Source organism: Lepidochelys olivacea (assembly GCF_965140295.1).
Source record: "Lepidochelys olivacea isolate rLepOli2 genome assembly, chromosome: 8".
NCBI classification, from domain to species: domain Eukaryota; kingdom Metazoa; phylum Chordata; order Testudines; family Cheloniidae; genus Lepidochelys; species Lepidochelys olivacea.
In genome coordinates this window covers 56,735,176-56,761,005 of record NC_140418.1, presented here as the reverse complement: position 1 = coordinate 56,761,005, position 25,830 = coordinate 56,735,176, and the positions used below count along the sequence as shown (strand labels likewise).

Sequence of the window (25,830 nt, the reverse complement as noted above, 5' to 3'; positions counted from 1 at the left end):
TGTCCTCTTTCTTAACAAGAGTAAAAAGCACAATAGTATAAGCATCAAAATTACAATTCTCATTTAAAGAAAGCATTGTCCCGATGAAATTTTTATTGTCATAATACATGTGAATACACAATGTCTGCTTTACCTTGTACAATGAAATCAATTGTTCTTTGATCCTCTCCTGCATCATTTGACACAGTGCATGCATAGACTGCAGTGTCATCCACAGTGGGAGAAATGATAACTAGGGAACCTGAAGACAAAAGCCTGAAACGGAGCAATTAGAAGATATTGAAACATCTTTTCACTCAGCACGTCGTCAGTCCATCGAATTCATTGCCACAAGGAGGTCAGATTTTAATATTGTTGCTGGATTTTAAAAATGGCTGCACTATTTTATATCCCATAATGCAACTGAAGATCAATATTCATACTGCAGCCGCATGGACTAAAGATTTGACTGAACGCAGGACCTTCTGTTCTAAAAGCACAAACTTGTAAATATGAACTAAAAGGCAATCTGTTAGCTGTAGAATTGTTTAAGGTTTATAGAAGACTCTGTGAGACAAGCCAACAGAGGATTATATAATTACAGACATGAAAACAAGTCTGGGATTTCACAATAGAAGACAATGGTACAGAGCCACAACGTCACTACAGTAATATTAATGGTAACATTAATTACTTGCAAATGGCAATTGTAAACATTTAATGGAAGTTAGTCAATTCTCACATTTCAGAGCATAAGCTAAGCACTATAAGGGTCAGGAAAGATTTCCCACCTACACAGAAAAACAAGAACACACACAGAGTTGGAGCTCTTTACATGTGGATCTCGCAGCTCTGGCATGGAATGGGAGTCAACTCTGGGCCCCCAAACCCATTCCCAGTATCCCATTAAGAGTTCTCTGTGGGAGTGGAATCTGGGCCACTATGGGGAGCCAATGTTTGGTGTTGTCAGGGCCAATAGAAAGCAGAATGTCTCCCCCACCAATCCCAAGGAGCCATTACCTTTCCCATAGGTCAGCCCTGGCCAGAGAGATTCCCTTGCAGCCTGGCTTCAGTGGAGGATAGAGATCTGAGACACTGGGGTTCCACACTAATAAAATCCACAGGGTTTGAAGGAGGAACCTACCACTCTTTCAGCCGGGAAGCAAACCCTATACCATTCCAGGGGATCCTTGGGAATTTTTCTCACCCTTGGCCATTCCTTGTGCATCATGGTGGGAGTGGCCCATCTGGCCAAACAGCTGCAAACTGAGAACTAATTATTGCTGTTCTGAGCAGCAATAGTTTGCACTTAGCAAAAGTTAGTACCTCACTCTGGCAAAATCTAAATGTTTCCAGGGTCTACAGGAGCCATATACAAATGGGATGTATGAGTGTTTCTCTCCAGTTTTCTCAGTGTTTCCACCAACCAGGAACAGAAATACCACAAAAAGAGCATATCTTACATTATTTTGACCTCTTCAGTGGATCTCAGAGGTGAGTGAAAAACATGAAGTCAAATGCAAATAGACACACATTATTAAGATACAAGGCAAAGAGTAGAACTTTACTACTAAACATGTGTAAAGTTTTATTTAAACCAGTTCATCAGTAAACCAGTTCAGTAATACTAATAGTTATGCAATGAAGTTTTTCTATTGGTTTAAAAGCAAGTTTTAAATTAAATTAAAATAAGCCAAATCAATCTCTGAATAGATTTGCTCCAGAGATGAATTTAGCCCACAACAAAGATTAGAGCATTTCTCACCTGTATGTATTATGATTCTGATCAACATTAAGGACATGCCCATTCTTCTTCCAACTTATTGCTGGCCTGGGGATTCCAGTGGTCTCACAGGGGAGGGTGGTTTGGACATTTACAATAACTGTAATATTGGTGGGTCCAGGAGCGATAGATGGAGGAACTAAAGAATATATGAAGCCCAGGTAATTTTAAGAGAATGTATATTTTTTCAAGCTGAACTATTTGAAACTATCCTTTTCTGTAGCACGGATCATTTGACATTTATAAATTCACCAAAAAAATGCAGAAGGGAATGTTTCTCAGTTCTGTTATATCCTGTTGATGTACACACACCAGTTAACAAAGAACAACTGTTTTTTCTGTTCACAAATATTTAGGCAGTGTTCATAACACCCAGAATTTCTAAGGGCTTACAAAAACCAAACAAACAAAACTAGACAGAATCCTTAAACAAAATTCCAGATGCGAATAATCCTGAATTTTGGGGACATCTATATTCTGTGCATGGATCTGACTTTCATTGACCCCTTTCTCTATAATGGCCTGAACCAGTGTCTCAAATTCAAATAGCCCAATGCCTGAGTACTTGAAAAGCAGGCTCAAGAGTTGCTTTTCTGAAGTTCCAGTCCATTACTAATAAAGATAGATTTCAAGATTCAGAAACAATCAAGGAATCCAATGTATCCAGTTTTTGTAGAACATTTGTGTTTATCTGAAAAAGAAATATTTACCCTGGATCTGTAGATCAATTCGCTTGCGTTCCGTACCAGCTGCATTGGTTGCCATACACAAATATCGTCCAGTGTCGGTAACGTGTGCTGTGTGAATGTACAGGGACCCATCCTCTAACACTGAATATCTAAAACAAAGTCATAAGCATTAATTTAATTTTTCATGGCAGGAACTGTGGCTAAGTGTTGTGAGAAAAGAGAAACAGAAGAACACAGGGGACACAAGGGTAGGCAAAACATGTAGCACCTTAATTTGGCCATATATAATTTTCCTTTTTGAACATACTACACTCATTCTGCCTTGAGTCTGCCTTTCAGCACATCTGATATACCCCTTACTCAGTAATTATGAAAATGGACTCCTACAATGACTTTCAAATGGAAATACATCAGCTTTGTGTATGCTAAGAAAGAGGTGATTTTTATTATCACTCATTTAAACTGAGAAAATCCAGGTGATGAATGAATACACACTGAATGAATGAATACTAACATTAATACTGAGTTTGTGAATGTAAAACTAATGCAAATAAAATCCCAAAAGATTTCACTCCAAGTCTTCTATTACAAATACATTGTTAAAAATTTTCTACAGACTGTTATTCTGACTATTAGACGCTACCTGGCATTGTTTCCAGCAAAAATAGCCCCATCCTTTCTCCATGTAATTCTTGGGGTTGGTATTCCTTCTGCAACACACTCCAGAACAGCAGACTTATTTATATTCACAACAACTGTCTGAGGACCACCTTTGATTGTAGGAGCAACTGTATAAGAAAGAATTCCTCATGACATTAGAGAGAGAGCGCTTTATTTTGAACTGTTTTAAATTAGACCCATGGGAATGTATGCTATGACAAAGGAATTGTGCCCCCATGAGTGTACCAACAAGCTTCTTTAAATTTGATATAATACATGAAAGCTGGTATGCTGTAATGGAAAATTTAAAGAAAAACTTCTTATCTTTTACAAATTAAAAAGATAGTAGATTTCTGTGCCACCTACTAATGGTCTGGAATTGTTAGAACTAGCACATGGCATGGTCTTAGCACAGGGGAATGGACAAGATGACCTCTTGAGATCCCTTCCAGCCCCACATTTCTAAAATTCTAAAATTCTTTGATACCTTTTAAAAATGAGGAAATTAAGTACGACATTAAGACTATCTATCCCAGACTATGTTTTATTACACACAAACCATTCATTTGAACTGAATCTAGGATTTTGACCCTGGCATGAGAGATTGAAATTAGGGTTTAACCCTCCCCCAGTAGCTGTATCTCAAAATTAATATCTGTTCCTTTGCAGATTGCAGCGTCTTGTAGTAGTATGGCCCTGTCTTAATAAGAGAAAAACCCACCCTGGGCCTTATTAACTATCTTAATGGAAAATTTACATGTGGCCAGGAAGGTCCTACGCTTAGCCTCTCTTCAGAGCTGTTCATTCATTTTGTTCCATGCATCAACCAGAAAAATATGCTATGAAGCAATTCAGGCATCACCCTGCTCAATAGAAACCAAATGCCTCATCTCTGCCAAGCACCTCATCCTAGACCTACAATGGCATTAGGCTCCTAACTGCCAGTGCTTTCAGTGGAATACCTTTGTGGATATGGGCCCTAATGTGACTTTTATAACACAAATGCACATGGGGGCAGAATGAAAGTTTCCTGGGCTATCTTAAAACATTCTTTAAAGTATTCTTTGGATTGATATATTAACAAAATTACTGTACTTATGCTTACTGGTTGTGAGGAGTCCAGTAAACATATTCCGTCTTTTCCAACTCTCGGAAATACTGTGCAAAGATTATAATAGTTAAGAATTAAACCATATTCTTTACCATTTACAGTCAGCACAAACTCTCTGGTAGTTTTTCCTGCTATGTTACTTGCCACACAGGTATAGCTTGCTGTATCACCTAGGTCAGCATTATTGATCTGCAGATATCGGCCACTGGATAGGATGCGGACTCGAGGAGTCACCTAAGGAAAGTTCAACAAGTAGAACTAATTTTATCATGGTTTTCCATTGTACTGAAAATTCATGTTGCAAAGTAATAGGAGTCATGATAGAGTGGCCATAAGAACATAATGGGTCAAATTCATCGATGGCTTAACTTCATTTGTATTGGTGAAGTTACAAGGATAAATAAGGGAGACAAGGTGGATGAGGTAATATCTTTTATTGAGCCAACTTCTGTTGGTGAGAGAGACAAGCTTTGGAGCAGTTTCCTAGACCTGAAGAAAGCTGTGTGTAAACTCAGAAACTTGTCTCTCGCACCAACAAAAAGTTCATCCAATAGAAGATATTGCCTCACCTTGTCTCTCTAATATCCTGGGACTGACACAGCTACAACAACACTGCATGCAACGAGAAATAAGGCTCTGTTACATTTCTTAGAAAATTTGGTTGAGTTTTAAAATATTGATGCCAATTTATAGTCTCAATCATGAATTCATTACTCAGGAATTTTGCCTGAATAGGGGATTAGAATTTCTGACCAAAACAAATTAATTATAAATGTTTTTTGGTTTTCATGTAAAATGGCAGTTTGACGGCATGAACTGAAATGCATTCTTTATCCACACCCAGGCATATCACTGATAGAAGAAATAAAAGCTTTCCCACACTGCTCTTTCAATGTGCCACAGCCTTGACCTAAAGGAATCATTTCCATTATGCAACAGATTAGCCTCTCCACTGAGACTACCTGCAAGGATGCCAGAGGTGGTATGGATCCCTGTCTGTTTGGCACTGCACTGAGTGTGAACAGATTGAGCCAAAACAGCCATTAGATGTGAATTGGTTTTGGTCACTACCAGTCTGGACAAGATTTGTACTGGTGTACTAAAATACTGCCAACTCCAAGTGTTCAAAGCCATGAGGCAGGGCCCACACCATCCTGAGACTGGCTTAAAAATCATGATGGGTTCTTTTAATACTAAATTTGGTGTTGTTTAACTTCTCTTATGGTTTATGAACCTTTAGGCCTCCTATTCTGCAACTCCTTCTCTGCAGGTAGACTCCAAGCTAGTTTAGAGCCCCGCTGAAGTCAATAGGTCCTCCCATAGTCACAGAGGTCCACCCATGCAGAACAGATTGCAGCACTGGGGCCCTAGAAGTGAAATAAGCCACTTCTCATTGCCAAGCCCTTGGGCAGATGCTACTTAAAACGCCTCATATTTGTAATAACTGGTATTTTTTGTATATTTTTATTTATTCCTCTTACATATTTCAGCACAATTGCTATGACCTTAGAAGCATATAATGCAGCTGAGAGAAATTAATTCACTGTCATTGCTACTAAGTAGTTTTAAATATAGTACCCCATATATTTGACAAAACAAAGGCAAGAAATTATAGTTTAGTCCCCAAACTGTACTTTAATTATAATCCTTGTGATAATGAAAACTCCACTGGGTCCTGTCTTTAAAAAACAAAATCCATTTGTTTTTTAGGGCCTGATCCAAAGCCCAATTAAGTCAATGGAAAGACTCCCACAGACTTCAATGGGCTTTGAAACAAGCCTCTCTAATGTATCTATTAGTTAATACTCTTAGGGCCTGATCCTACATTCCTTGTGAACCCAAGTATCCCAATCAAACCATTCCTAGAAGTATAGTAATGTCAGATACACCTCTTGTTCTGCTGTCAAAGATGATAATGGTGCATAAACATACCATTAAACAAACACAGGATTTAAGATTTGACTGTTAGAGACAGAACAGAAGAGAAGATTGAAGATTGCCCAATGGAAGAAGACAAAACTAGTAGGGAAGGAAGGAAGTTTCATTTAAAAGCTCATAAGATGGTGTAACTAAAAACGATGATTTTCAGTTAAAATAATCCTGAAGTACTACCATCCAAAAATTGGTATTTTCCAAAAACTTCCCTCTCCTCATTGTGAAACTGTCCACTTTTCCCAAGGTAAAGCAGGATTACTCTTTCCACTCCTGGGTGTACCTCCCTCTGTTTCTTAAATATTAGTGGATTACATTTCTCCCTTGAGGTCAGGAAAGAATTTGGCTAATTATGTACACAACTTGAACATCTCATTTTTCCTTATTAGGCAAAAGTGATCTGTCTCCAGTCAGACTTCCAAGATCAAAAAAAGAAAAAGATAACTGTGCCCCAGAAATATGGGAGAGCTATGCTGACATAGCTATACTCAACAATGGAAAGAGTAGCGGGGGATAAAGGAAACCCAAATCTCGTAGTTGCACTTCACATGGCAATTTTTTTAAACAGGTTTGTAAAACTTCTTACACAGGTTTGTGGACTGCATGGTTCTTTTATTAGAATGGTGTGAATGTAGTGCAGTGAGATGTTCTAAATAGCTCTGCAGACTGAAGTACTCTATTGACCCACAAAATATGCACAGGGTAGTCAAAGCATCACCATCCTGCCAAACTAATATGCCTCAACCCTAACTTGAAGGGCTCAATTCCAGGGCTCATAGTAGGGCTGGTTAATACTTAAAAAATAATTCCCAAATGTTCATGTGAATAACTGATTATCTTTCAACACTATTCACAAAACGCCTTAATTTTTGTTTTCTGCAAACACTTGTATGAGTGATTTTTTTTCTTTTCTTTTCTTTTAAACATAAAAATGTTGACGGAAAACAAAAGCTTCAAATACTTTTGCAAATGTTTTCCAGGAAGGTACACGTCAGAAGCATTCATGTTGCCTTCTTCCAATCTCTTTCCAGCCTCCCGTTTACAAAAGCTTGTCATCCAGTAGAAATAATACCAGGTGACCTAAGTGGTCAACCACATACCACAAAGGAATAGCATCCAAAGGAATTGTGCTTATCTCAGATATAGTGACTGCAGGAGCTACTGTTGAAGTGGTGCCCTTCCTGTCACTAGATTATCCCTCAAAGGCATAATCCAGTACTCATTTAGTATCCAATATTATTTTGTTCTTTAAATTTATATTAGATAGGAGTCTTATGGATATAATTTATTTATCTCCAAAGATAATAAAAGAAACTTTCTTTCACACACAGAGGACAGTTGGAACACTCTGTGAATCCCATGAGCAGTCTCTAGTTCCAAACATTTCTTCCTTTTATTGGAACTGGACAAGTGAAGCTGGAACTGGCATCAGCTTATTTGTACTGGAACCTTTTTTGGTGCAGTCATGTCTTTGCCAGTTAAAACACTCAGGTCAGTACTGACATGGCTACCTGGCCCAAGTTCTTTGAGCTAACTCAAATTTAATGTAGAAGTATCATCCACTGTCATTGGAGGAGGGGGGGCTGACACTTGAGACATACACAGACAAAGAATGTCTGTGATCATCCTAGATGGATCACAGTGAACCAAGAGGTCATGGATGAAGTCTGGAAAGGGACCAAAGTTAAGGGAGACACGAATAACAAACTAATGGTTCACCTGGATTTACCTTTTTCTTTCTCAACAATTAAAGGGCCAATATAAAGTAAAAACCTGAGGTTGCTCAGCACAGTCTCCAGGAAACCCAACATGACATTAGACAAGGCCAAGTAGTCCACTGGGAAAGGGCTATGTGATTGAAAATCTAGGTGGCCCTACAATGGATGATGAGCAATAGAAAAGTCTCCAGTTGAACAACTCTGTTCTTGCTCCTTTGACTGAACCAATAAGGATGTGATGCCTCACTGCCATTGCATTAAATTCTGAGTCAATAGGTGCACTTGGGGCAAAACTGTGGTGATTAGCAGAGATTAAAGTAAGCTACTTATTTGGTTATTTCTCTTCAATTTAAAGAAATTTATTTCCTTTCTAAATGTTACTAGAATATGAGGATTCATAATATACCCAAAGTTAAATGTATAGTGTAGTCTTTCTCAGCTACCTTTCCTGCGAAGCCATTCAGGAGTATACCGAAGGCTTCTAGGATTGCTCAAAGGATCCAGGAGGAGCAAGGGATCCCCCTAAAGGAAAAGAGAACAAATAACAGCGGGATGGCCAGTTCATGTGGTCACTGTCTTCATGTACTTGTTTAAGTCAAGTTGTATTTGGACCAGGGCTACTCAACAACCTTCTCTTGACCTCAAGGGACCACAACTCAACTGTGCTGAAGGTGCAAGTGAGTAGAATCAGAAATTTAAGTTCAAGCCCTTTGTGCAAAGATGCAACAGATTTGTGAAAATAACATAGCAAATGTACCTGTAAAAGGTCTCCATCTTTAAGCCATGTGATCGTAGGAGGTGGCACTGCATCTGACTTGCACTCCAATATAACTTGTCTGTTCTGCAGCACAGTGAGATCCTGATGCCCACTGGTGCCAGCAATGTTAGGGGGAACTGTTTAAAAAAAAAGAATAAGAAAAGCATGACAAAGATGAACTATAATTAAAATATTTCTATGGACAGAATCCCAGTGTGTAATTTTCAAACAAAGTTTTGTGATATACCAGCAGAGCAGCAGTACAATTAACTGCTTTTGCTTTTCATTGCCAATATCAGGTCTGACTTTTATCTGCAAAATATATCACCCTCATTTGACTAGCTATAACCCACTTACTAAAAATGCAGGTCACAAACCACTAACTGACAGAAATTAGTTGAAAGTCCATTCTCTGTGAAGAAACCAGCACTTAGCCAGATGAAGTCAGGATACCTCAAGCTCTGTAACCCTCTTCATCAACAGATTCAGATATGATTTGTCATTCACTGGATAAGCAAAACCTTGATTTGATAAAACTTCTTCACTGTAGGAAGAATTCATGTAGGAATTGTGCAAGTCTGCAAGAAGCAGAAGGCTGACTCATCTGTGAGACATCTTTTGTGAACTTACTTCTGCTACCATATAGTCATATAACATTGAGTTTTCTCCCTAGGGCAGAGAGGAAATTATTTTGCATTGTCTTATTCTTCGGAGACTAGATTGACAAGATCTAAGGTCTATTCTAGATCTAGAGGAGCTGACATACTGATTCAGCTGCCATTTCTTTTATTTTTTTATATAATATGAAATGTATATTGTAAATGTGTGTGTGTGTGTGTGTGTGTATAAACACACACATAAACACATATATCCTGTCCTTTTTATTCCTTCTCAGTCTTATTGAAAAAGGCCAAAGGACGGACATCAATTCCTCTAACTTTCTTTGTTACTCTGATTTCCATTATAATTGCTTGTGTTTTATTTTAAAATAGCTATGTTTGCAATGTTCCATCATAATTGTGTCATGTTCTGTATAGCTACATTGTATACAAACATTAAGTAACTGCACTTGATTTAATATCCTCTTTCTGAGAGAGTGTATTGTCACTTCTGTTTTCCTGACCCTCAGTACACAGATTTATAGATTTCAAGATCAGAAGGGACCATTGTGATCATCTAGTTTGACCTCCTGTATAACATGGGCCATAGAACTTCCTCAAAATTATTCCTAGAGCATATCTTCTAGAAAAACATCCCATTGTGATTTAGAAATTGCCAGTGATGGAGAATCCACCACAACCACTGGTAAATTGTGTCAGTGGTTAATAATCCTCACTGTTAAAAATTGACTCCTAATTTCCAGTCTGAATTTACCTAGCTACAACATCCAGCCATTGGATTGTGTTATACTTTTGTTTGCTAGATTGAAGAGCCCATTATCAAATATTTGTTCCACATGTAGGTATTTATATACTGGGATCAATTCACCCCTTAACCTTGTTTTGGATAAGCTAAATAGATTGAACTCCTTGAGTCTTTCGCTATAAAACAGACTCTCTCATCCTCTAATCATTCTCATGGCTCTTTTCTGAAGCCTCTTCAGTTTTTCCAGAATACTTCTTGAAGTGTGAACATCAGAACTGGACATAATATTCCAGGAGTGGTCACAATGGTGGAAAAAAGAGACATAATATAACCTTTTTACTCGACTGAAGATTCACCTTAGTTAGCCCTTTGGCCAAAGTGTCACACTGGGAGCTCATATTCAGCTGATTATCCAGCATGATCCCCAAGTCTTTTCCCAAGATAGAGTCTCCCATCCTGTAAGTATGGCCTGCATACTTTGTTCTTAGATGTGTGACTCTACATATTACAGTTCTGAAACACATCCTGTTTGCTTGCACCCAACTTACCAAGCATCCAGTTTGATCTGTATCAGTGACCTCTCCTCTTCATTATTTACTATTCCCTAATCTTTGTTGCTTTTGCAAACTTGATCAGTGATGATTTCTTCTTTTCTTCCAGGTCATTGTTCAAAATGTTAAATAGTATAGGGTGAAGAACTGATCCCTGCAGTACCATACTAGAAGCACATCCACTCAATGATTCTTCATTTACAGTCACATTTTGGCACCTATGAGCCATTTCTTAATCCATTTAATGTTCTAAATTGATTTTGTATCATTTTAGTCTCCTAATCAAAATGTTATGTAGTACCAAGTCAAATGCCTTATAGACGTCTAAGTACATTGCATTAATGCTATTACATTTATCTGCTAAATTTGTAATATCAATGTTTCCTTTCATTTGTTTGTCCTTTTCCTTTTTTAATTTAAGTATAGTTAATTTGTAAAAGGGAAGGACTAATAACTAAAACACCTTAAAGGGTACTGACAACTCCACTTCCTCTAAAAAAGATCTGCTTTGTTACAGAGGTCCTTACTTAGGACCTAGTCCTTGGATCTTCTGTTCTAGAAAGGAGATGACAGATGCAGTCCAAAACCAGATAAGATCACTGAAAATGGTACTCAAAGAGTTTTTTCTTTGTCAGGCATTATTCATTTGATAACTTTTTCTAGCTTTTAAAAGTAGTAGATAATGCAGTATTAGGCTTATAGTATTAAAGAATGCTTTAATTGTTTCCAAATGAAGCTTACCATGCACTCTTACTAGATATTCTTTATCGTCATCTCCCGCAGGACTAGATGCGAAACACGTATATCTTCCTGTGTCTTCCACCTAAAGGACACCCAGATAACTTTAGTAGAAACTTCAGAATATGGGACCAATTCAATTAAAACAGCAAAAGAAGTAGTGATGTTCGCAGTTGGCTTTGATAGTAGATATCGATTAAAAAACACAAGGGAAACAGAAGAAATTAAACTAGCGATTCCTGGGAGAGTAAGCAACCAGAAATATTTGAAAGCTTGTCTGTTTTATTTGGGGTAGATTGTGGCCATCAGGTCAAACCCTTTGTAGAGGTGGTGTGCATCTGCAGCATCCCAGGAAAAAAGCACCAGGGCTAATGTGCCTCGAGCAGATACATTCTCTTCTGGTCCGGCTCTCTGCAATGAACAATCCATTAGGATGGAATAGATTGTTCTCTGAATGCATCAGCCCATATAATGGGCCAGTATGGGATGGGATGGAGGGGAGGAAATGGGACTCCACTTCCTCCCCAAACTGTTCTTGGCATCTTGCTCCCTGAGAGAAGGTAGCACTAACAGTGCCTATGCTTTCCAGAGCATGGGAGCACAGACTGCTATTATGAAGAGGCCCTTTGCCTGCCTAGAAGGTTTTTGGCTCTCCCCTCTCTCTGCTCCTGCACAGCAATGCAATTACCTCTCACAATCTGGCCTTTACATAGGTAGTCTTGTAAAATGTATCCTTCTGCCCCTGAGAATTATTTGAGGTCTCAAATATTTACTAACATCTTTATATCTTCTGCTCCTCATAAATCGCTCTGTGTAAAGTCTTGGGGCTGAGATAAGGGGTTTATCATATGAGCAAGAACAAAAAATTAGTCCTCCCATGATGAACTAAAAGTTGAAGTCCAGCTGTCTTCAGAGTGATTAGGACAGGGGTGGCCAATCTGTGGCTCCGGAGCCACATGCGGCTCTTCAGAAGTTAAGACGCGGCTCCTTGTCTAGGTACCGACTCCAGGGCTGGAGCTACAGGCACCAACTTTCCAATGTGCCGGGGGGTGCTCACTGCTCAACCCCTGGCTCTGCCACAGGCCCTGCCCCCACTCCACCCCTTCCTGCCCCCTCCCCTGAGCCTGCCGTGCCCTCACTCCCCGCCCCCCCAGAGCCTCCTGCACATGACGAATCAGCTGATCGGGAAGCATAGGGGCCAATTTCCTCTCTGCCTGGTGGGTGCTCAACCCCCGCCCCTGGCCCCAGCTCTGCACCACCTCTTCCCGCCCCTGCACCCCATCCCCATTCCACTCCTTCCCCAAAGTCCCCGCCCCACCCCGCCTTTTCCCTTTTCCCACCCCCCGCCCCCATTCTACCCCCTTCCCCCAAGTCCCTGTCCCTGCCCTGCCTCTTCTCCGTCTCCTCCCCTGAGCGCTCTGTGTCCCTGCTCCTCCCCCTCCCTCCTGGAAAGTCCAAAGCGCTGCCAAAGAGCTGTTAGGTGGCAGGGGGAGGGGGTGGAAAGCGCTGGGAGGGAGGGGGAGGAGTGGGGACGCGGCGTGCTTGTGCGGGGGGAGAAGGAGGCGAGGAAGGAGGAGCTTGGCTGCCGGTGGGTGCGGAGCACCCGCTCCAGCCCTGGAGCACCCACGGAGTCGGCGCCTATGTCAGGGGGTTTGGGGAGGACTGCTGGTGGGTGGGAGATGCTGGGAGGGGGGGATGGAGGGAGGAGCTGATGGGGGCCTGCTGACATATTGGCTCTTTGGCAATGTACATGGGTAAATTCTGGCTCCTTCTCAGGCTGACCACCCCTGGATTAGGGTATGTGGTTTTAGTTTTCTAGGGGTTTTTTTAAGTCTCAGTTTAAATTGTCTGAGTTGATTTGAAATTTTTCTTGTATGGTCTTTATTAATTTCCCAGACCACTTCCTTTCCTAGTCCCTATACAAATGGTTGTAAATCCCAGTTAGCTTGCCTCTGTGGTCCATCCATGTGTAAAACAATAGGGAAGGGATCACAGTCAATAGAAGAAAAACAAAAAAATAGACAGAAGAGCCAAAAGGTAGGGAAAAGAGGAGAAAAACAGAGAGGCAGCAGGGTAGATACAGAAATTAAGACAGAAGGGGACGATACACATCAGAGTCCCCTGTGCTGTCTGCCCTGCTGTCTCAGGAAGCTCCACTGAAGGCAGCTCGAAGGATTCTGGAATGCATTCGAGAGTAGCTGGGGCAAGAAGAGGGAAGTGCCAAATCACAGTGTTAACTATGGTATCAGTGCACCTGCAGCTGGGTCAGGGTTCAAAATGATGAGGTAGAAAGTGAAAAATACCTTGTCCAGCTGCAACTGCAGGGGCAATTTTGCATAGGCAGAAGGTCATTATCCAGTTTAGCATTTGGCCAGTCAAACTGATTAACTCTCCTACTCCAGGGAAAACTCTCCTACTCTGTGTTGCAGGTTCATTAATCACCGCAAGTTGTCAGGACCTTGGCTTTACACCAATAGAGAGATGGTACAGCGTCTCTTAGCATTATGCTGGCTTATAGTTTAAAGACTACAGCTATGTCTACAAATGAGGGGTGTTAATTTCCTGTCTGGGTAGCCATACTCATGCTAGCTCTCATCAAGCTAGTGCAAGGATAAATAGCAGCGTAGCTACGGTAGCATTGGTGGTGGCAGTGGAGGCACAACTGAGCACAAACCTGCCTGAAATCAGACTGCAGACATAGTGTGCCATGAAACTGGGAATCAGCCCAGCTCTGCAAGCCAGTCCAGGATTTGCAAAGCCAAGCTTCATTTCCATGTGTCAGTCACCTGAGCACTGGCTATTCGAAGGACCTCTCCTCCTCTCAGGACGTGAACATTGTCATTCTGTGGGAGTGGGCGCCCATCCTTCATCCATGTGATTTTGGGGGCTGGGATGCCAATAGACATACAAAAAAGCTCCAGTAGGTGGTTAACAACCACAGATATCTCTTCTGGTTTATCAGATCCATTGATATGAGGGGGCTCTGCAGGAAGGAAAGACAATTCATGTTCTTGACTAACATAAAAATTCAGATTTATAAAACATGATGGGCAACCAAATGGTTAGAGTGGTAGATTCCAGATTGATGTATTTTATTCCTCTCAGTCACCAACTCCCTGTGTGACATAGATCAACTCACATGAGTTCTCTTCGCCTCAGGTTAGCAACATAAGCGAAGTATAATCATATTTTCCTCTGTAAGATGGGTGTTGTGAGACTAAATTAGTATGTGTAAAGTGTTTTCAGATCCTTGGGTAGAATACACAATACAGTACAAGAGAATTTGTATTAGATCTTCAGTTGCTGTAAATCAGTATAACCTCGTCAAGCTATGCCAGTTTACACCAGCTGATTATCTAGCCCATTGAATTTAATTTCTGTTACACCAAAGTTACCCAGTTAAAGCAAATTATTCTGTACATCAATATGCTGATTTATATTTAGCATGTTGCTGTTACCTGTAAATCTCAAATACCAACATACAAATTTTCACCATGTCCACTCAAAGGTAAATTCCATCCCTTTAATCCTACTATCTCATGAGCACTACTTCCTGAAAATGTTCTAAATTTCTAAAGACTTTTAAATGATTGTCTCTATTTTAGGCATACTTTTGCATCTTGTCTGAATGTAAAATTAACACTTACCCAACACTTTCAAGGTAAAGTGCTTGCTGACTTCCCCTGCTTCATTGGATGCTATACAGGTAAATCTGCCTGTGTCATCAGTCTCCGTCGTTGAAATGTGAAGGACCATTCCTTGATTACTTATAGTAAGATGGGTTCCAAGATTTAGGGATTGTCCATTTTTAAGCCATAACATATTGGGGATGGGGGTGCCATCAGTAAAGCACATCATAGAAGTTGGATTGCCTTTTACTATAGTCACTTCCTCTGTTTCTCCTGCTTTGTCCATGCTTGGTGGTACTGCAGAGAAAAAGATATGATAATTATGGAATACCCTCAAACACTAATTCTTAATATAAAATAAATGCCCTGTTAAGCAATTAAATTTTCTAGGTTTCTTACACTTGTGGTTAGTGTGTGTGTGTGTGGGTTACAATTCAAGTAGAAATAATACACCACATTTATTCAATGAAGAAAAATCTACAACACATTATCTGAGCTAAAAAAAGTAAAGAGGGTTTAAAGTTCAACTCCTCTTACCTTACAAAAATCTTAGCAAAATGTAAAGTTTCCATATAAAGCATCTGCCAAATATGTACTTAGTAAAGTCTTCAATCTTGTGTTGGTAAGAAAATAAATAGAATTCGTCCTCTGAGAGGCAAAATCTCAATGTTCTCAATTATCCAGATAGTTTCAATCAGGGGAAGATTTCTACCCTTCTACGGTTATACGTAGAAAATTAACTACATAACGCAACTTCTTGCACTTAATATCATAAAGAAACTTACCATAAACTTGAAGATTATAGTGTTTATTGTCCACTCCAGCTCTGTTAGATGCTACACAAGTGTACACACCAACATCGGACACCTGAGCTCTCACAATTCTGAAAAGAACACAGCTGCAGTTATCTTACCCACGGCTACCACATGGAATGTATTGCTCCACTTTGACTATGATTGCAGAGGGCCAAATTCTACCCTGGCCTACACCAATTTCAGCACAGTTGCATTAGGGTTAACTGAGGGCAGAATTTAGCTTAGATACCTTAAATAACTGAACACTCACCTGAGAATCTGTCCAGCTGACAACAACCTAATCTGGGATGAGATAGAGAGAGGAAGTCCATTCTTAAGCCAGTTTATTTGTGGTGGTGGGGTGCCAACAGCAGTACATTCAATGTTTATGGAGGCATCCTGTATGGCAGTTAGCTTCTCTGCTTCCTCTTTATTATTAGCTATTGCTGGCGGAACTAAATTAAATAACAGGTGAATAAGAGGGGTGTTAAAATTGGCTGTTCAAAATTATTCCTGTTCTAATCATAGCTCACCTTATCCTGAACTGCAAGATGTTACAGATATTGCTATTCTAACCAAAAAAAAGAATCTCACATGAAACATTCCCACAGGATTCCGCAAGAACAGCGTGTCCAAACTTGGCAGCCAACAGACCTTCTGATATTAGTAACTGTGGGTCACAACTAACTTACATAAACATTTACATTTTAAAAAATCAAGTGCACATAGTAATGTTTACTTGATTAGATTAACAGAAATTGCTTGCAGACTTCACTATGATTGATCACATTTGTCCCCACAGGTACATGGTGCCATATTTTCCCACTAAGATGTTTTTATTCATTATGAAGGACTGTACCCGTTGGCCCTACCCACACAAATAGTCCTGTTGGGCCTGATTCTTCCCAGTCCTGCTCCTGGGGTAGTCATTCACTCCTGTGCCAAATGAGTGTAAAATACTCCCAAAAGCAGAATTCTCTGTTCACTCACATAACTGGTAGCCTTGACACCCATTTTTACAGGTGTAAATGGCTACACACTGTGCTAGGCAGAGGACGATTAGTCTTACTGTCCTCAATTGTGACGTTAAATCAGGAGGATCTGGTACAAAATTATTTCAGATTATTGTTTGGATTAATTTAAATCCCGAGTAAAACAAAGTTTAAAACCTGTTTCACTTCTGCATGACTCTAATTTTAAGAGGGCATAATTTGACTCAGATCAACAGAACTAAGATGGTGTAAAACTGGAGTAATGAAGTGTTCAATTAGGCCCATACAGTGTCTTTCTCCACAAAAAAAAAAAAGGCATTTTGGGTGGATTTGTTTTGTTATGGAATATACCATAGGAATTGATTTCCGTTTATCCCAAAATTTATTACTCAGCAATGGTTTCAATCATTTTGGTCCTCTGCAGTATGTTATGTTGAACACACTATGATATCTACATCAATAAACTACACATGAATATAGATACATAAGATTACATAGGCAGTCACTTCTTGGCCCTATCATGTGAGTGATAACAAAGTCAGGATAATAAGTCAGACTTCAGTTTGTCACATTTAAAAACTCACCATATACATTCAAGTTGAAAATTCGATCTTCTTCTCCTGCAGGATTAGTAGCCACACAAGTGTATTTTCCCATATCAGATGTGAGCACTCCGAAAATGTTTAAGGTGCTGCCATCTGGAGTCACTCTATAAAAAAGATCATAGAATACAATGAGTTTGTTTGCCAGGTTGTAAGAACAAGTAAATGAACAGCTAGTGCATACATTTCAATCAAGTTACTTCCCCACACGCTTTCTATGGAAATTCAGTACTTGTGGCACTTTACAGACTAAGAAATTTATTTGAGCTTAAGCTTTCATGAGCTACAGCTCACTTCATTGGATGCATTCGGCTGCTACTCTGAAATTCATGGAATTTCAGTTATAAATCTATTACTCTGTCCAAAATTTTAGCTCCCAGAGAAATTTGTTTTTAAATCTATTTTTATGAACTTATTTCATAAAATTCTGGTTTAAGGATTGAGCTGTTTTATCTTCCATTTGGATTCAGTTCCATCCTAACTGCAGTCAAAATGTGTCCATCATTCTCAGAATATTTTTACATACAGCTCCCACCTCAAACCTCATCTGATAGGAACAACTATTTAAATGAGAACCTTAGGGATATTATGTGCCAATCTCTGAAATACTTAAAAGATAGAATCATAGAAGATTAGGGTTGGAAGAGTTCTCAGGAGGTCATCTAGTCCAACCCCTGTTCAACGCAGGACCAACCCCAACTAAATCAAAATAAAAATAAAATGTAAAAATAAAAATACAAACTTTGAGTAAGATATCATGTCACTTTCCCAGATTTGTGTATCTAGTTGTATAGGCCATTGGGGGTACTCTAAGGTGTGCCTCTGGATTGGACCTGATATCCCCACAATTGCAAAGACATAAAGATGGCTTACAAGCAACATTTGTGCCTCCCTATACCCTGAACTGTATCAGCACCAAACAGCTTGTCCTAAGGGTCTGGTACGTGTCTCACAAATCATGTGTGTATTAGATCTACCTTGTGTATAGTGAAGTAGGGAGAAGAGAGGGTAAACAACATCTGTAACACTATTTGGTTAGCTAGATGTATTATGTAAAACAAAACAGATAAGCAACAAATCTACATAAAATTAACAAAATATCTTAGAATTATAGAAATTAAGGACAGAAAAGATCAATGTCACTTACTAAAGTAAGATTGTTCGGGCTCATAGTTTTATAATTCTTCTGCCTATGCCTTGAGGAGGTTATAGACTGAGAGAACACAGGGTTTTATTTTTACTTGCCTTATTCTTTGTGAATCATTGCTGGTAACTGGGTTTCCATCTTTAAGCCACTGAATAGCAGGTCTGGGAATTCCTTTGGCATTGCAGACAAGCCGGATACTTTCCCCAAGGAGGACGCTGACTTCACTTGGCATTTCAGATCCAACGATATTTGGAGGAACTTTTGGAAGAGGGGGTCAAATTCTAACCAGTTAAACTGGGGTAAACCAGGAGTAACTCCATTATTTCAATGGAGTTTCTCCCATTAGATCAAATTAACAGGGTATGTGTATATTCCTCCTGTTGGGATGTTTACAAAGGTGACTAGAAAAATCAACTTCATAATCCTTCCAGTGTGTACAGTAACCTGTTCATGTTCAGCAGATTAATAATAGATAATGCTCCCTTTAGCATGTATTATGGCAATGCAAATAAAATCTATTGGATACCCTGATGCAGCAAACACTTAAGCACATACTTAACTCTGAACATGTGAGTACCTCCAATGAAGTTCACAGGATTACTCACACACTGAAAGTTAAGCACATGTTCAAATGCTTAGCATCCCTGGTGACGGAGTGACACATTACTCAGTCCTAACCGTTATTCCGTTACTCCACTGATTTTTTTTCATAAAGATCATGTGTCACAGTTTTCCTTTATAACCTCCTTTTGGCATCAAACATCACCTGGCAAAAGAGCCATAGCATACCGTTGCTCCTGAAATTCTTTCGGGCTCCACAATGTTCTACTCACATTTTGATTCGTGTAGCATTAGTGTCCAGTGTGATGGAGCCAGTTGCTGTGATCAGCAACAACCATATGGAAACATAATGCAATATAGCAAATAAACCTATTATTTTCAAACTGCAGTATAATCAGACGCAGAGAATATTCTTTTGCATACCAATTTCTGAATGACATTGTAGCAAGGTTTTGTTATCCTTATTTTTTGCTATTAGTTGCCTGATAGAAATAATGGGACTGATTCTCCACTCCGTTATACCAGTTTTATATAGGTAGATCATCTTCATTGTCTTCAGTGGACTTAATACCAGTTTTATGCCAGTGTAAGTAGCCAGTATGATTCTGTATAGTGCACACACATACTGTACCTTGAATGGAAAGGATGTAACTCTTCTGCGCTTTTCCTTCTACGTTTGAGGCAATGCAAGTGTAGTTTCCACTATCTGAATGCTGAGAGCGAGCAATCTGCAGCTTGCTTCCTCCAGACAAAATATGTATTTCAAGTGAGTCAGAGTTTTCTGAAAACACACAGATAAGAAAGAGTTGATTAGTATTAGAACTAGTCAGAAACAGCAAACACGTTTTGTGAAAAAAATTCATCAACATATCAAAAATTTTAAAAGATTTCATCCCGCTCTAGTTCATATAAGGGGTATTAATATGGGGAAAGAGGGAGGAGAAACAAGAGAATATGACCCTCAAAACAGCACAGAAAAGACACACTATGATCTATTATAGGAAAGAAAACGGGGGGGGGGGGAGGGGAGGGGGGGGAGAGTGAAACCAGGAAGGAAAAACATTACCTAGATGCTTCCCATTCTTTAGCCATATTAGTGTTGGTGGAGGAATTCCAGTAGCATCACATGCAAAGGTGACAGGGTTACTGATTGTTTCATTGATCCAGTCTTGTTCAGGGCCTTCTATACTTGGTGGCACTATTAAATAGAACAGCAGCTGCATAAATAACGTAGTCACCAAATTCCTCAGTAAACTGACTTTGGTTCAATTCTACTTTAGATAACGTGGTATATGCTCACCATAAACATTAAGATGGAAATTTTTATCATCTCGCCCTGCAATGTTTATGGCTTTACACACATACTGGCCAGTGTCAGACACCTAAAATGGAAAAAGAATTTTTATGTACTGGATCAATTTTCCTGAAGATAACAGTAGACTTTTTAACACTAGAATTCACTAGTGGCCATGGGCTCTGCTATAGTTAGACTTTAAAAAGGCTCTGCTATTTGTAATCAGAACTTGATTCAAAGCTCATTGAATTTAATGGGAAGACTCCCACTGACTTCAATGGTCATTGGGTCAGACCTATAAAGAGCAAAAATAACTGGTCAACAATAGTGACAAGGTGTGCATTAAACTAATTTAGTATACCTCAGCACTCTTGATTTGTAGCATTTGTCCATCTGCTAGCATCTTTATATTTGCAGACTCTGTGATCATGCGTCCATTCTTGTACCATGTGATAACAGGTGGTGGGACTGCATTGGACTCACACTCTAAGGTCACTGGGATTCCCACTCTCACAGTCACCACTACAAGAGATGCTCCACTGTGGTCTTTAATATTCGGGGGGACTGGAGAAAAAGTTAAAAGAATTATTTTCTTCCTTGTTCTGTGGGGGGTGGGGAATCAACCTAAGGAAAAATGGAAGATGTCCTCATTTCGTGGTAATAAATAATATTTAATATTATAGTGAAAAACAAACCGTAAACAGTAAGGAAACTCTTTTTCTTGCTTTCTCCAGCTTGGTTTCTGGCTATACAAATGTATTCACCACCATCTGAGAGTCTGGCTCGAGAAATTTGCAGAGTCCGACCACCTAAAGTGATCCAAAGAGAGAAAGTTAGCTAAAATGACTTCTAGATTTATTCTATATTTATTGTATTAATCTCAAATGAAATTTTGCAATGACGTTTTCTACGAACTGCAATTTAGGCACTAGATTAGCATAAGATTCTAAAGAGCACCACCGCTCTTGCTGACTAGCGCTGCCTAACACTTAGAGAAATGTCCTTAATGAATTACAATTATTGGGTGCAATTCTCGGCTGGTGTAAATGGGTGAAACACCACTGAAGTCAATGGAGCTTTCACTAGAGAATTTGGCCCATTAATACTCTTCTTCACCCTCTTTTCCTTCGCAGCTACTTCCTCCCTCCTAACACAATCATGGCCTTTCCACTTAGCTCCCCCACAAGCCCTTCCTTCCTTTACTGGTCTAACATGACTTCCCCGTTTGTGGACTAGTTTTGTCCAGATATCTGCCCATAGGCCACAGGCCTGCATCCCAGCTGCCAGTAAGTAAATTACATGTCAGTTATTTCCCATACACCTACAAACATCCACCCCAGCCAATCCATCTCCAGCATGTCAAGTTGGAACCCATAGCAGGGAATTGGGTTCCATTAGGATCTCTAGTTTTCAGCATCAAAAGTGGAGGATTGGGTGTAGGTCAGGGTGGTTTCCTGACATGATTCCTGTGACAAATAGGGCAACTTCCTATAATATCCTTGAAAACCCTTACTGTATTAAGCTTATGTATTATTGTGGGTCAGGATTGCATGTAAACTCTCGAGGGGGGAAATGTGACAGATGAGAGACCTGGGAGTTCAAAAGACTATACAGAAAATGTGCCAGACATGTATGGACTTTTGGCTAGGGAAAAGTTAATGCAAAATTCCCCAACTCCAGTTATGCAAAAACACAGTCTTTTGAAGCTACACCCTCAGAAGAGGGTCATTGTCTGCTGGTTACCAGTTACAGAAAATCAAGGTCAAAGGCCCAAGCTGTATAAAGAGATGGCTGACCTGCCCAAGCTTGGTTTGGGTTCCAGATCAAAGAGAGATGAATGTGTAACCATCAGAGCCCTAAGCTGGAGTTGAGGGTAACCTCTCATAAGCTTTTTAGTATGCCTGCAGGGTATTTTATTGTTTTAATATTTTTCTCTGTAATGCTTTTACTTTAAGAAAAAGCATGCTTGCTTAAAGAAGTTGTTTGGTAACTTATAGCTATAGGCAATACACTGGTCATAGCCCTCAGAGAGGTACTGTCCTTTTAAGCAGTCTGGCTTGCTGGGGATATCACAGCATAAGGCAAGGAGCTATGCATCCTTAAATTCCCCAGTCAGGAGGGAGTGAGACATGGGTCTCTTCCCAAGAGAGGTTACAAGTGGGAGCCAGAAGCGTAAAGCGGGTGCCCTGGATGGACCACAGAGGGGGAATACAGGTGCAGTTACCCTGGAATTGTGACAATTCCTACTCCACTTACTCCCAAATAGATGCTCCCAGCCCTTATTGTCTAAGGTCCCTGCAGTACCTTTGGCCTAGAAACCCTTAGGAAATAATGAATTCCCCCTGGGAATTACCAAGGTTCTTAAGGGTTGAGTTGAGGGGCCAGTTCCCACTGAAGTAAGTGATAGGGTGGTTGTTTTTTTGCCATGTAGACAAATGGGATTTGGATTGGATCCTTAGTTGACAAAGTGACTGCCTCAATCAATCATCATTCCTTTGAAACAGTCTGTGCTATATGAGCTGTCCAACAGTCTGATCCACACCAACACAAACAGTTGTTTGTTCCAATCCTTCCAGTCTGAGTGTTTCTTTTAATAGTGACCCCATTCAAAATCAAAAGAGAGATTCTAAAATATTTTAACTGTAGGAGGCCAGATTTATTACTTGTATAACTCCACTTAATGGAGCTACACCCGGAGTAAGTTTGGCTCCATACATTTTGCTGTCATATTTATCTACAGAAAAGGAAAGGATGAGACCCCAGAATTTACAGAAACAGCAGCTATTCCTCACCAGGCACAATGAGAGCGTTAGTATTCAAGCTGATAGGTTTTCCATTCTTGAGCCAGCTGAGATCGGGAGGTGGGAAGCCAGTGACCTCGCAGGTCAAGGAGATAAAATTATTCACCACCACAGTCAAATTCTCAAAATTAATACCAACAACACTCGGAGGAACTGCAGAAAGAAATACAGTAATAGAACATACCGCAGTGTCAGCAAACAATCCTCCCAAAGACCCTCAAATACCAAAACAAAGCTGAGTTGCTGAGTGCTGTCAAATGGCTGAGTTAAAAACATCTCTCACATCCCATGCACTGATCCTCAGCTTTCTGCAAGTATCTGGAAATACTGTGATTAAAGCCAATCCTGCTCTCATCCCCTTTTCTACAATTCACTAAAGCCTTATCAATGTACCCACAGTTTGTTCCCTGTATGGGAAGTGAGTAATTCCAGATTCAGGAATTTTAAAGCAAATCATTTCTCAGGACATTTGCTCTGTAATATAAAGCTGACTAAGTTGGAGTTTACCCTGTCAGGGTGAACAGGAGGACTATACATCTTTTTGCTGATTTTGTATTTTTATTCCTGTTCTTTCTGCAATATTTTCTTTTTCATTACTGAGAAACCCCAAAAAGATTCCTTCAGAATAGGGTTTTTTCCCTCCTTTCATGTCCAGACAGGTCTGATTTATAACTGGTCAGCTGTGCAGTTTAAAATACTGCTATGTGTGTGGGGGGGGGCCTTCCCAATCACAAATTAATTTAAAGACAAAATAGTTCAAAATTTGGTCGTACTCTGCATTTGCACTTTAAAACAAAATATTTGTAAATATATTCCTCTCATTGAGATCTGAATTCAGGATTCCATGTTTCTTCTGCAGAGCTGATACCAACAACTCTGAAAGAAATGCAGGAGAGAGTTACTGGCTTTCTTTTGGGTGGTATAGCCATTGCAGGGAACACAGATTCTTGATCTTAGAACACGGCAAAAGGATGTGATCAAATGTTCTGGATCATATCCGCCAGTTACTCTCCAGATGTTTTGTGTCATTTCAGTGACACAAAGCAGTGGTTATTAAGTCAGGTTTATGGCTGTTTTGTGACACGGAAGAGGCATACAGCAACCAGAGTCAACTAGTGAATCTGGCTTATAGTTTTAAAATTTAAATATGTGGGTCCTGTGTGGTCAATACATTTGTCCAACGTGAGTATAAAATTCTACCACTAGTGTAAGTGGAGAATTGCATGTACACCATATGTACATTGTCATTATCCACAGATATTTGAAAGTCTTGAAGTTCAGAGATCAGGTTTACAAACAAATGTTTGAAAATCAGGATGGTAAACGAACATTGTAGTTTAAAAACAAAACCTGGACTCAGAAAGTCCAGAAATACTCTGTTAAAGTTCCAACAGCAGTCTTGGGATGTGATCCCAATGGAAAGTCTGCCATTGACTTCAGCTACCTTTGAATCACGTCCTTAACTGTGCCTTGAAATGGAAGAAACCCACTAATTGCCACATGAAAGAAATTTATGCAACATATATGGATTAGATTAAAATAGGCTTTTTTTTGTAAAACTGAAATTCCCATACCCTTTACAGGAGAATAATGGGCTGATCTTGTGAAGGCATATAGATTACTAGGGTCTGTGATTGTATTCAGGGAAGACATGGATAAAGTTGATACATCTTATCTGATGTGTTGAACAAAGTGGGTTATCGAACGGATAAGGGGTTGTGTGTGGATCATATGCAGAAGGTTATGTTATATGCTGAGATCTCTGAACCATACCATGATGGAAAATGTGGATGTAGTCTCCAGTATCTACTTGGTAGGTGTACAAGGTCATAACCCAGTATGAAGTTTTCTATGATATAGTGTATAAGGCAGGTCTTTAGCCCACAGCTGAAAGTTAGAAGGATGAGTGGACATTGGTCAGAAGTAAAGGGGTAGAGTCAAAGTCAGTGCTGAAATCTTAACTGAATATGTCCTTTTTGCAGCTTTTAGTTTTTTAAAATAGAAAATGTTCTAATTTCCTGACTGCACTTACATTTGTTTTATACTCGTCAGTCTGAAAATCCCATCTTTCCAACTTTATTTTATTCCAACAATATCATGCTAATGTTATTTTAAATGGAGTTATGAATATTGTAACTCTATTTCAGCAAAATATTTGTCCTCGGAATTTTTGGGGGGGGTTTAAGAGAAGAAAAGTAAGTTTCTATTCCCGATTATTTTTAAACATTATTTTTCGTTTAATTAAAATGTTAATTTTCAAAATTAATTTTCTTGAAAAATGTTATTTAATAAAAGAATCACAAAACATGTTATTACCCTATATCCTTACAAATAAACAAATCCCTCTAATTCAAATGTGACAGTCAATAAAAAGACATTGACTTTCACATAAGACAATAAAGATTTTTATATTGGTGCAATTGGCTTCAGTACAGTGGTCCCACTCATGGCCTAGTGCATCACTCCAGAAGCTTTATTTGAGGGCTTATATTGCAGAGACATTGTGCAAGTCCTCTGCAGAGGAGTGAATTTCACCTACATAGAAATATATATGGTAGCAGTGAGCTGGTGCCACAGAGTATCAGCAATACTAAATTCTCCATTCAGCAAGGTACTTACATATGCTCTTACCATTACGCACATGGTCTCATTGACCTTAAGGGCACTACCTAAATGCTGGAAGTAAGGCACGTGCTTAATAAGTACCTTGCTGAAATTAGTGAGTTT

At 39.5% G+C, this 25,830-nt stretch overlaps 1 protein-coding gene across 1 annotated transcript in view; it reads right to left on the bottom strand.

Moving 5' to 3' along the window:
* Positions 1-25,830, bottom strand: part of HMCN1 (hemicentin 1) — a 325,574-nt gene that overhangs the window by 48,608 nt on the left and 251,136 nt on the right. The window contains exons 58-76 of the mRNA XM_084636570.1: positions 23,095-23,256; positions 20,998-21,111; positions 20,664-20,866; positions 20,309-20,390; positions 20,075-20,206; positions 19,640-19,789; positions 18,546-18,705; positions 17,283-17,407; positions 15,978-16,161; positions 15,698-15,795; positions 14,931-15,209; positions 14,070-14,266; positions 11,287-11,368; positions 8,630-8,766; positions 4,315-4,456; positions 3,095-3,239; positions 2,473-2,600; positions 1,745-1,901; positions 134-255 (exon numbers count right to left, since the gene is read on the bottom strand). Coding sequence (XP_084492696.1) covers positions 134-255; positions 1,745-1,901; positions 2,473-2,600; positions 3,095-3,239; positions 4,315-4,456; positions 8,630-8,766; positions 11,287-11,368; positions 14,070-14,266; positions 14,931-15,209; positions 15,698-15,795; positions 15,978-16,161; positions 17,283-17,407; positions 18,546-18,705; positions 19,640-19,789; positions 20,075-20,206; positions 20,309-20,390; positions 20,664-20,866; positions 20,998-21,111; positions 23,095-23,256 — 2,799 coding nt within the window. The remainder of the gene's footprint in view (positions 1-133; positions 256-1,744; positions 1,902-2,472; positions 2,601-3,094; positions 3,240-4,314; positions 4,457-8,629; positions 8,767-11,286; positions 11,369-14,069; positions 14,267-14,930; positions 15,210-15,697; positions 15,796-15,977; positions 16,162-17,282; positions 17,408-18,545; positions 18,706-19,639; positions 19,790-20,074; positions 20,207-20,308; positions 20,391-20,663; positions 20,867-20,997; positions 21,112-23,094; positions 23,257-25,830) is intronic.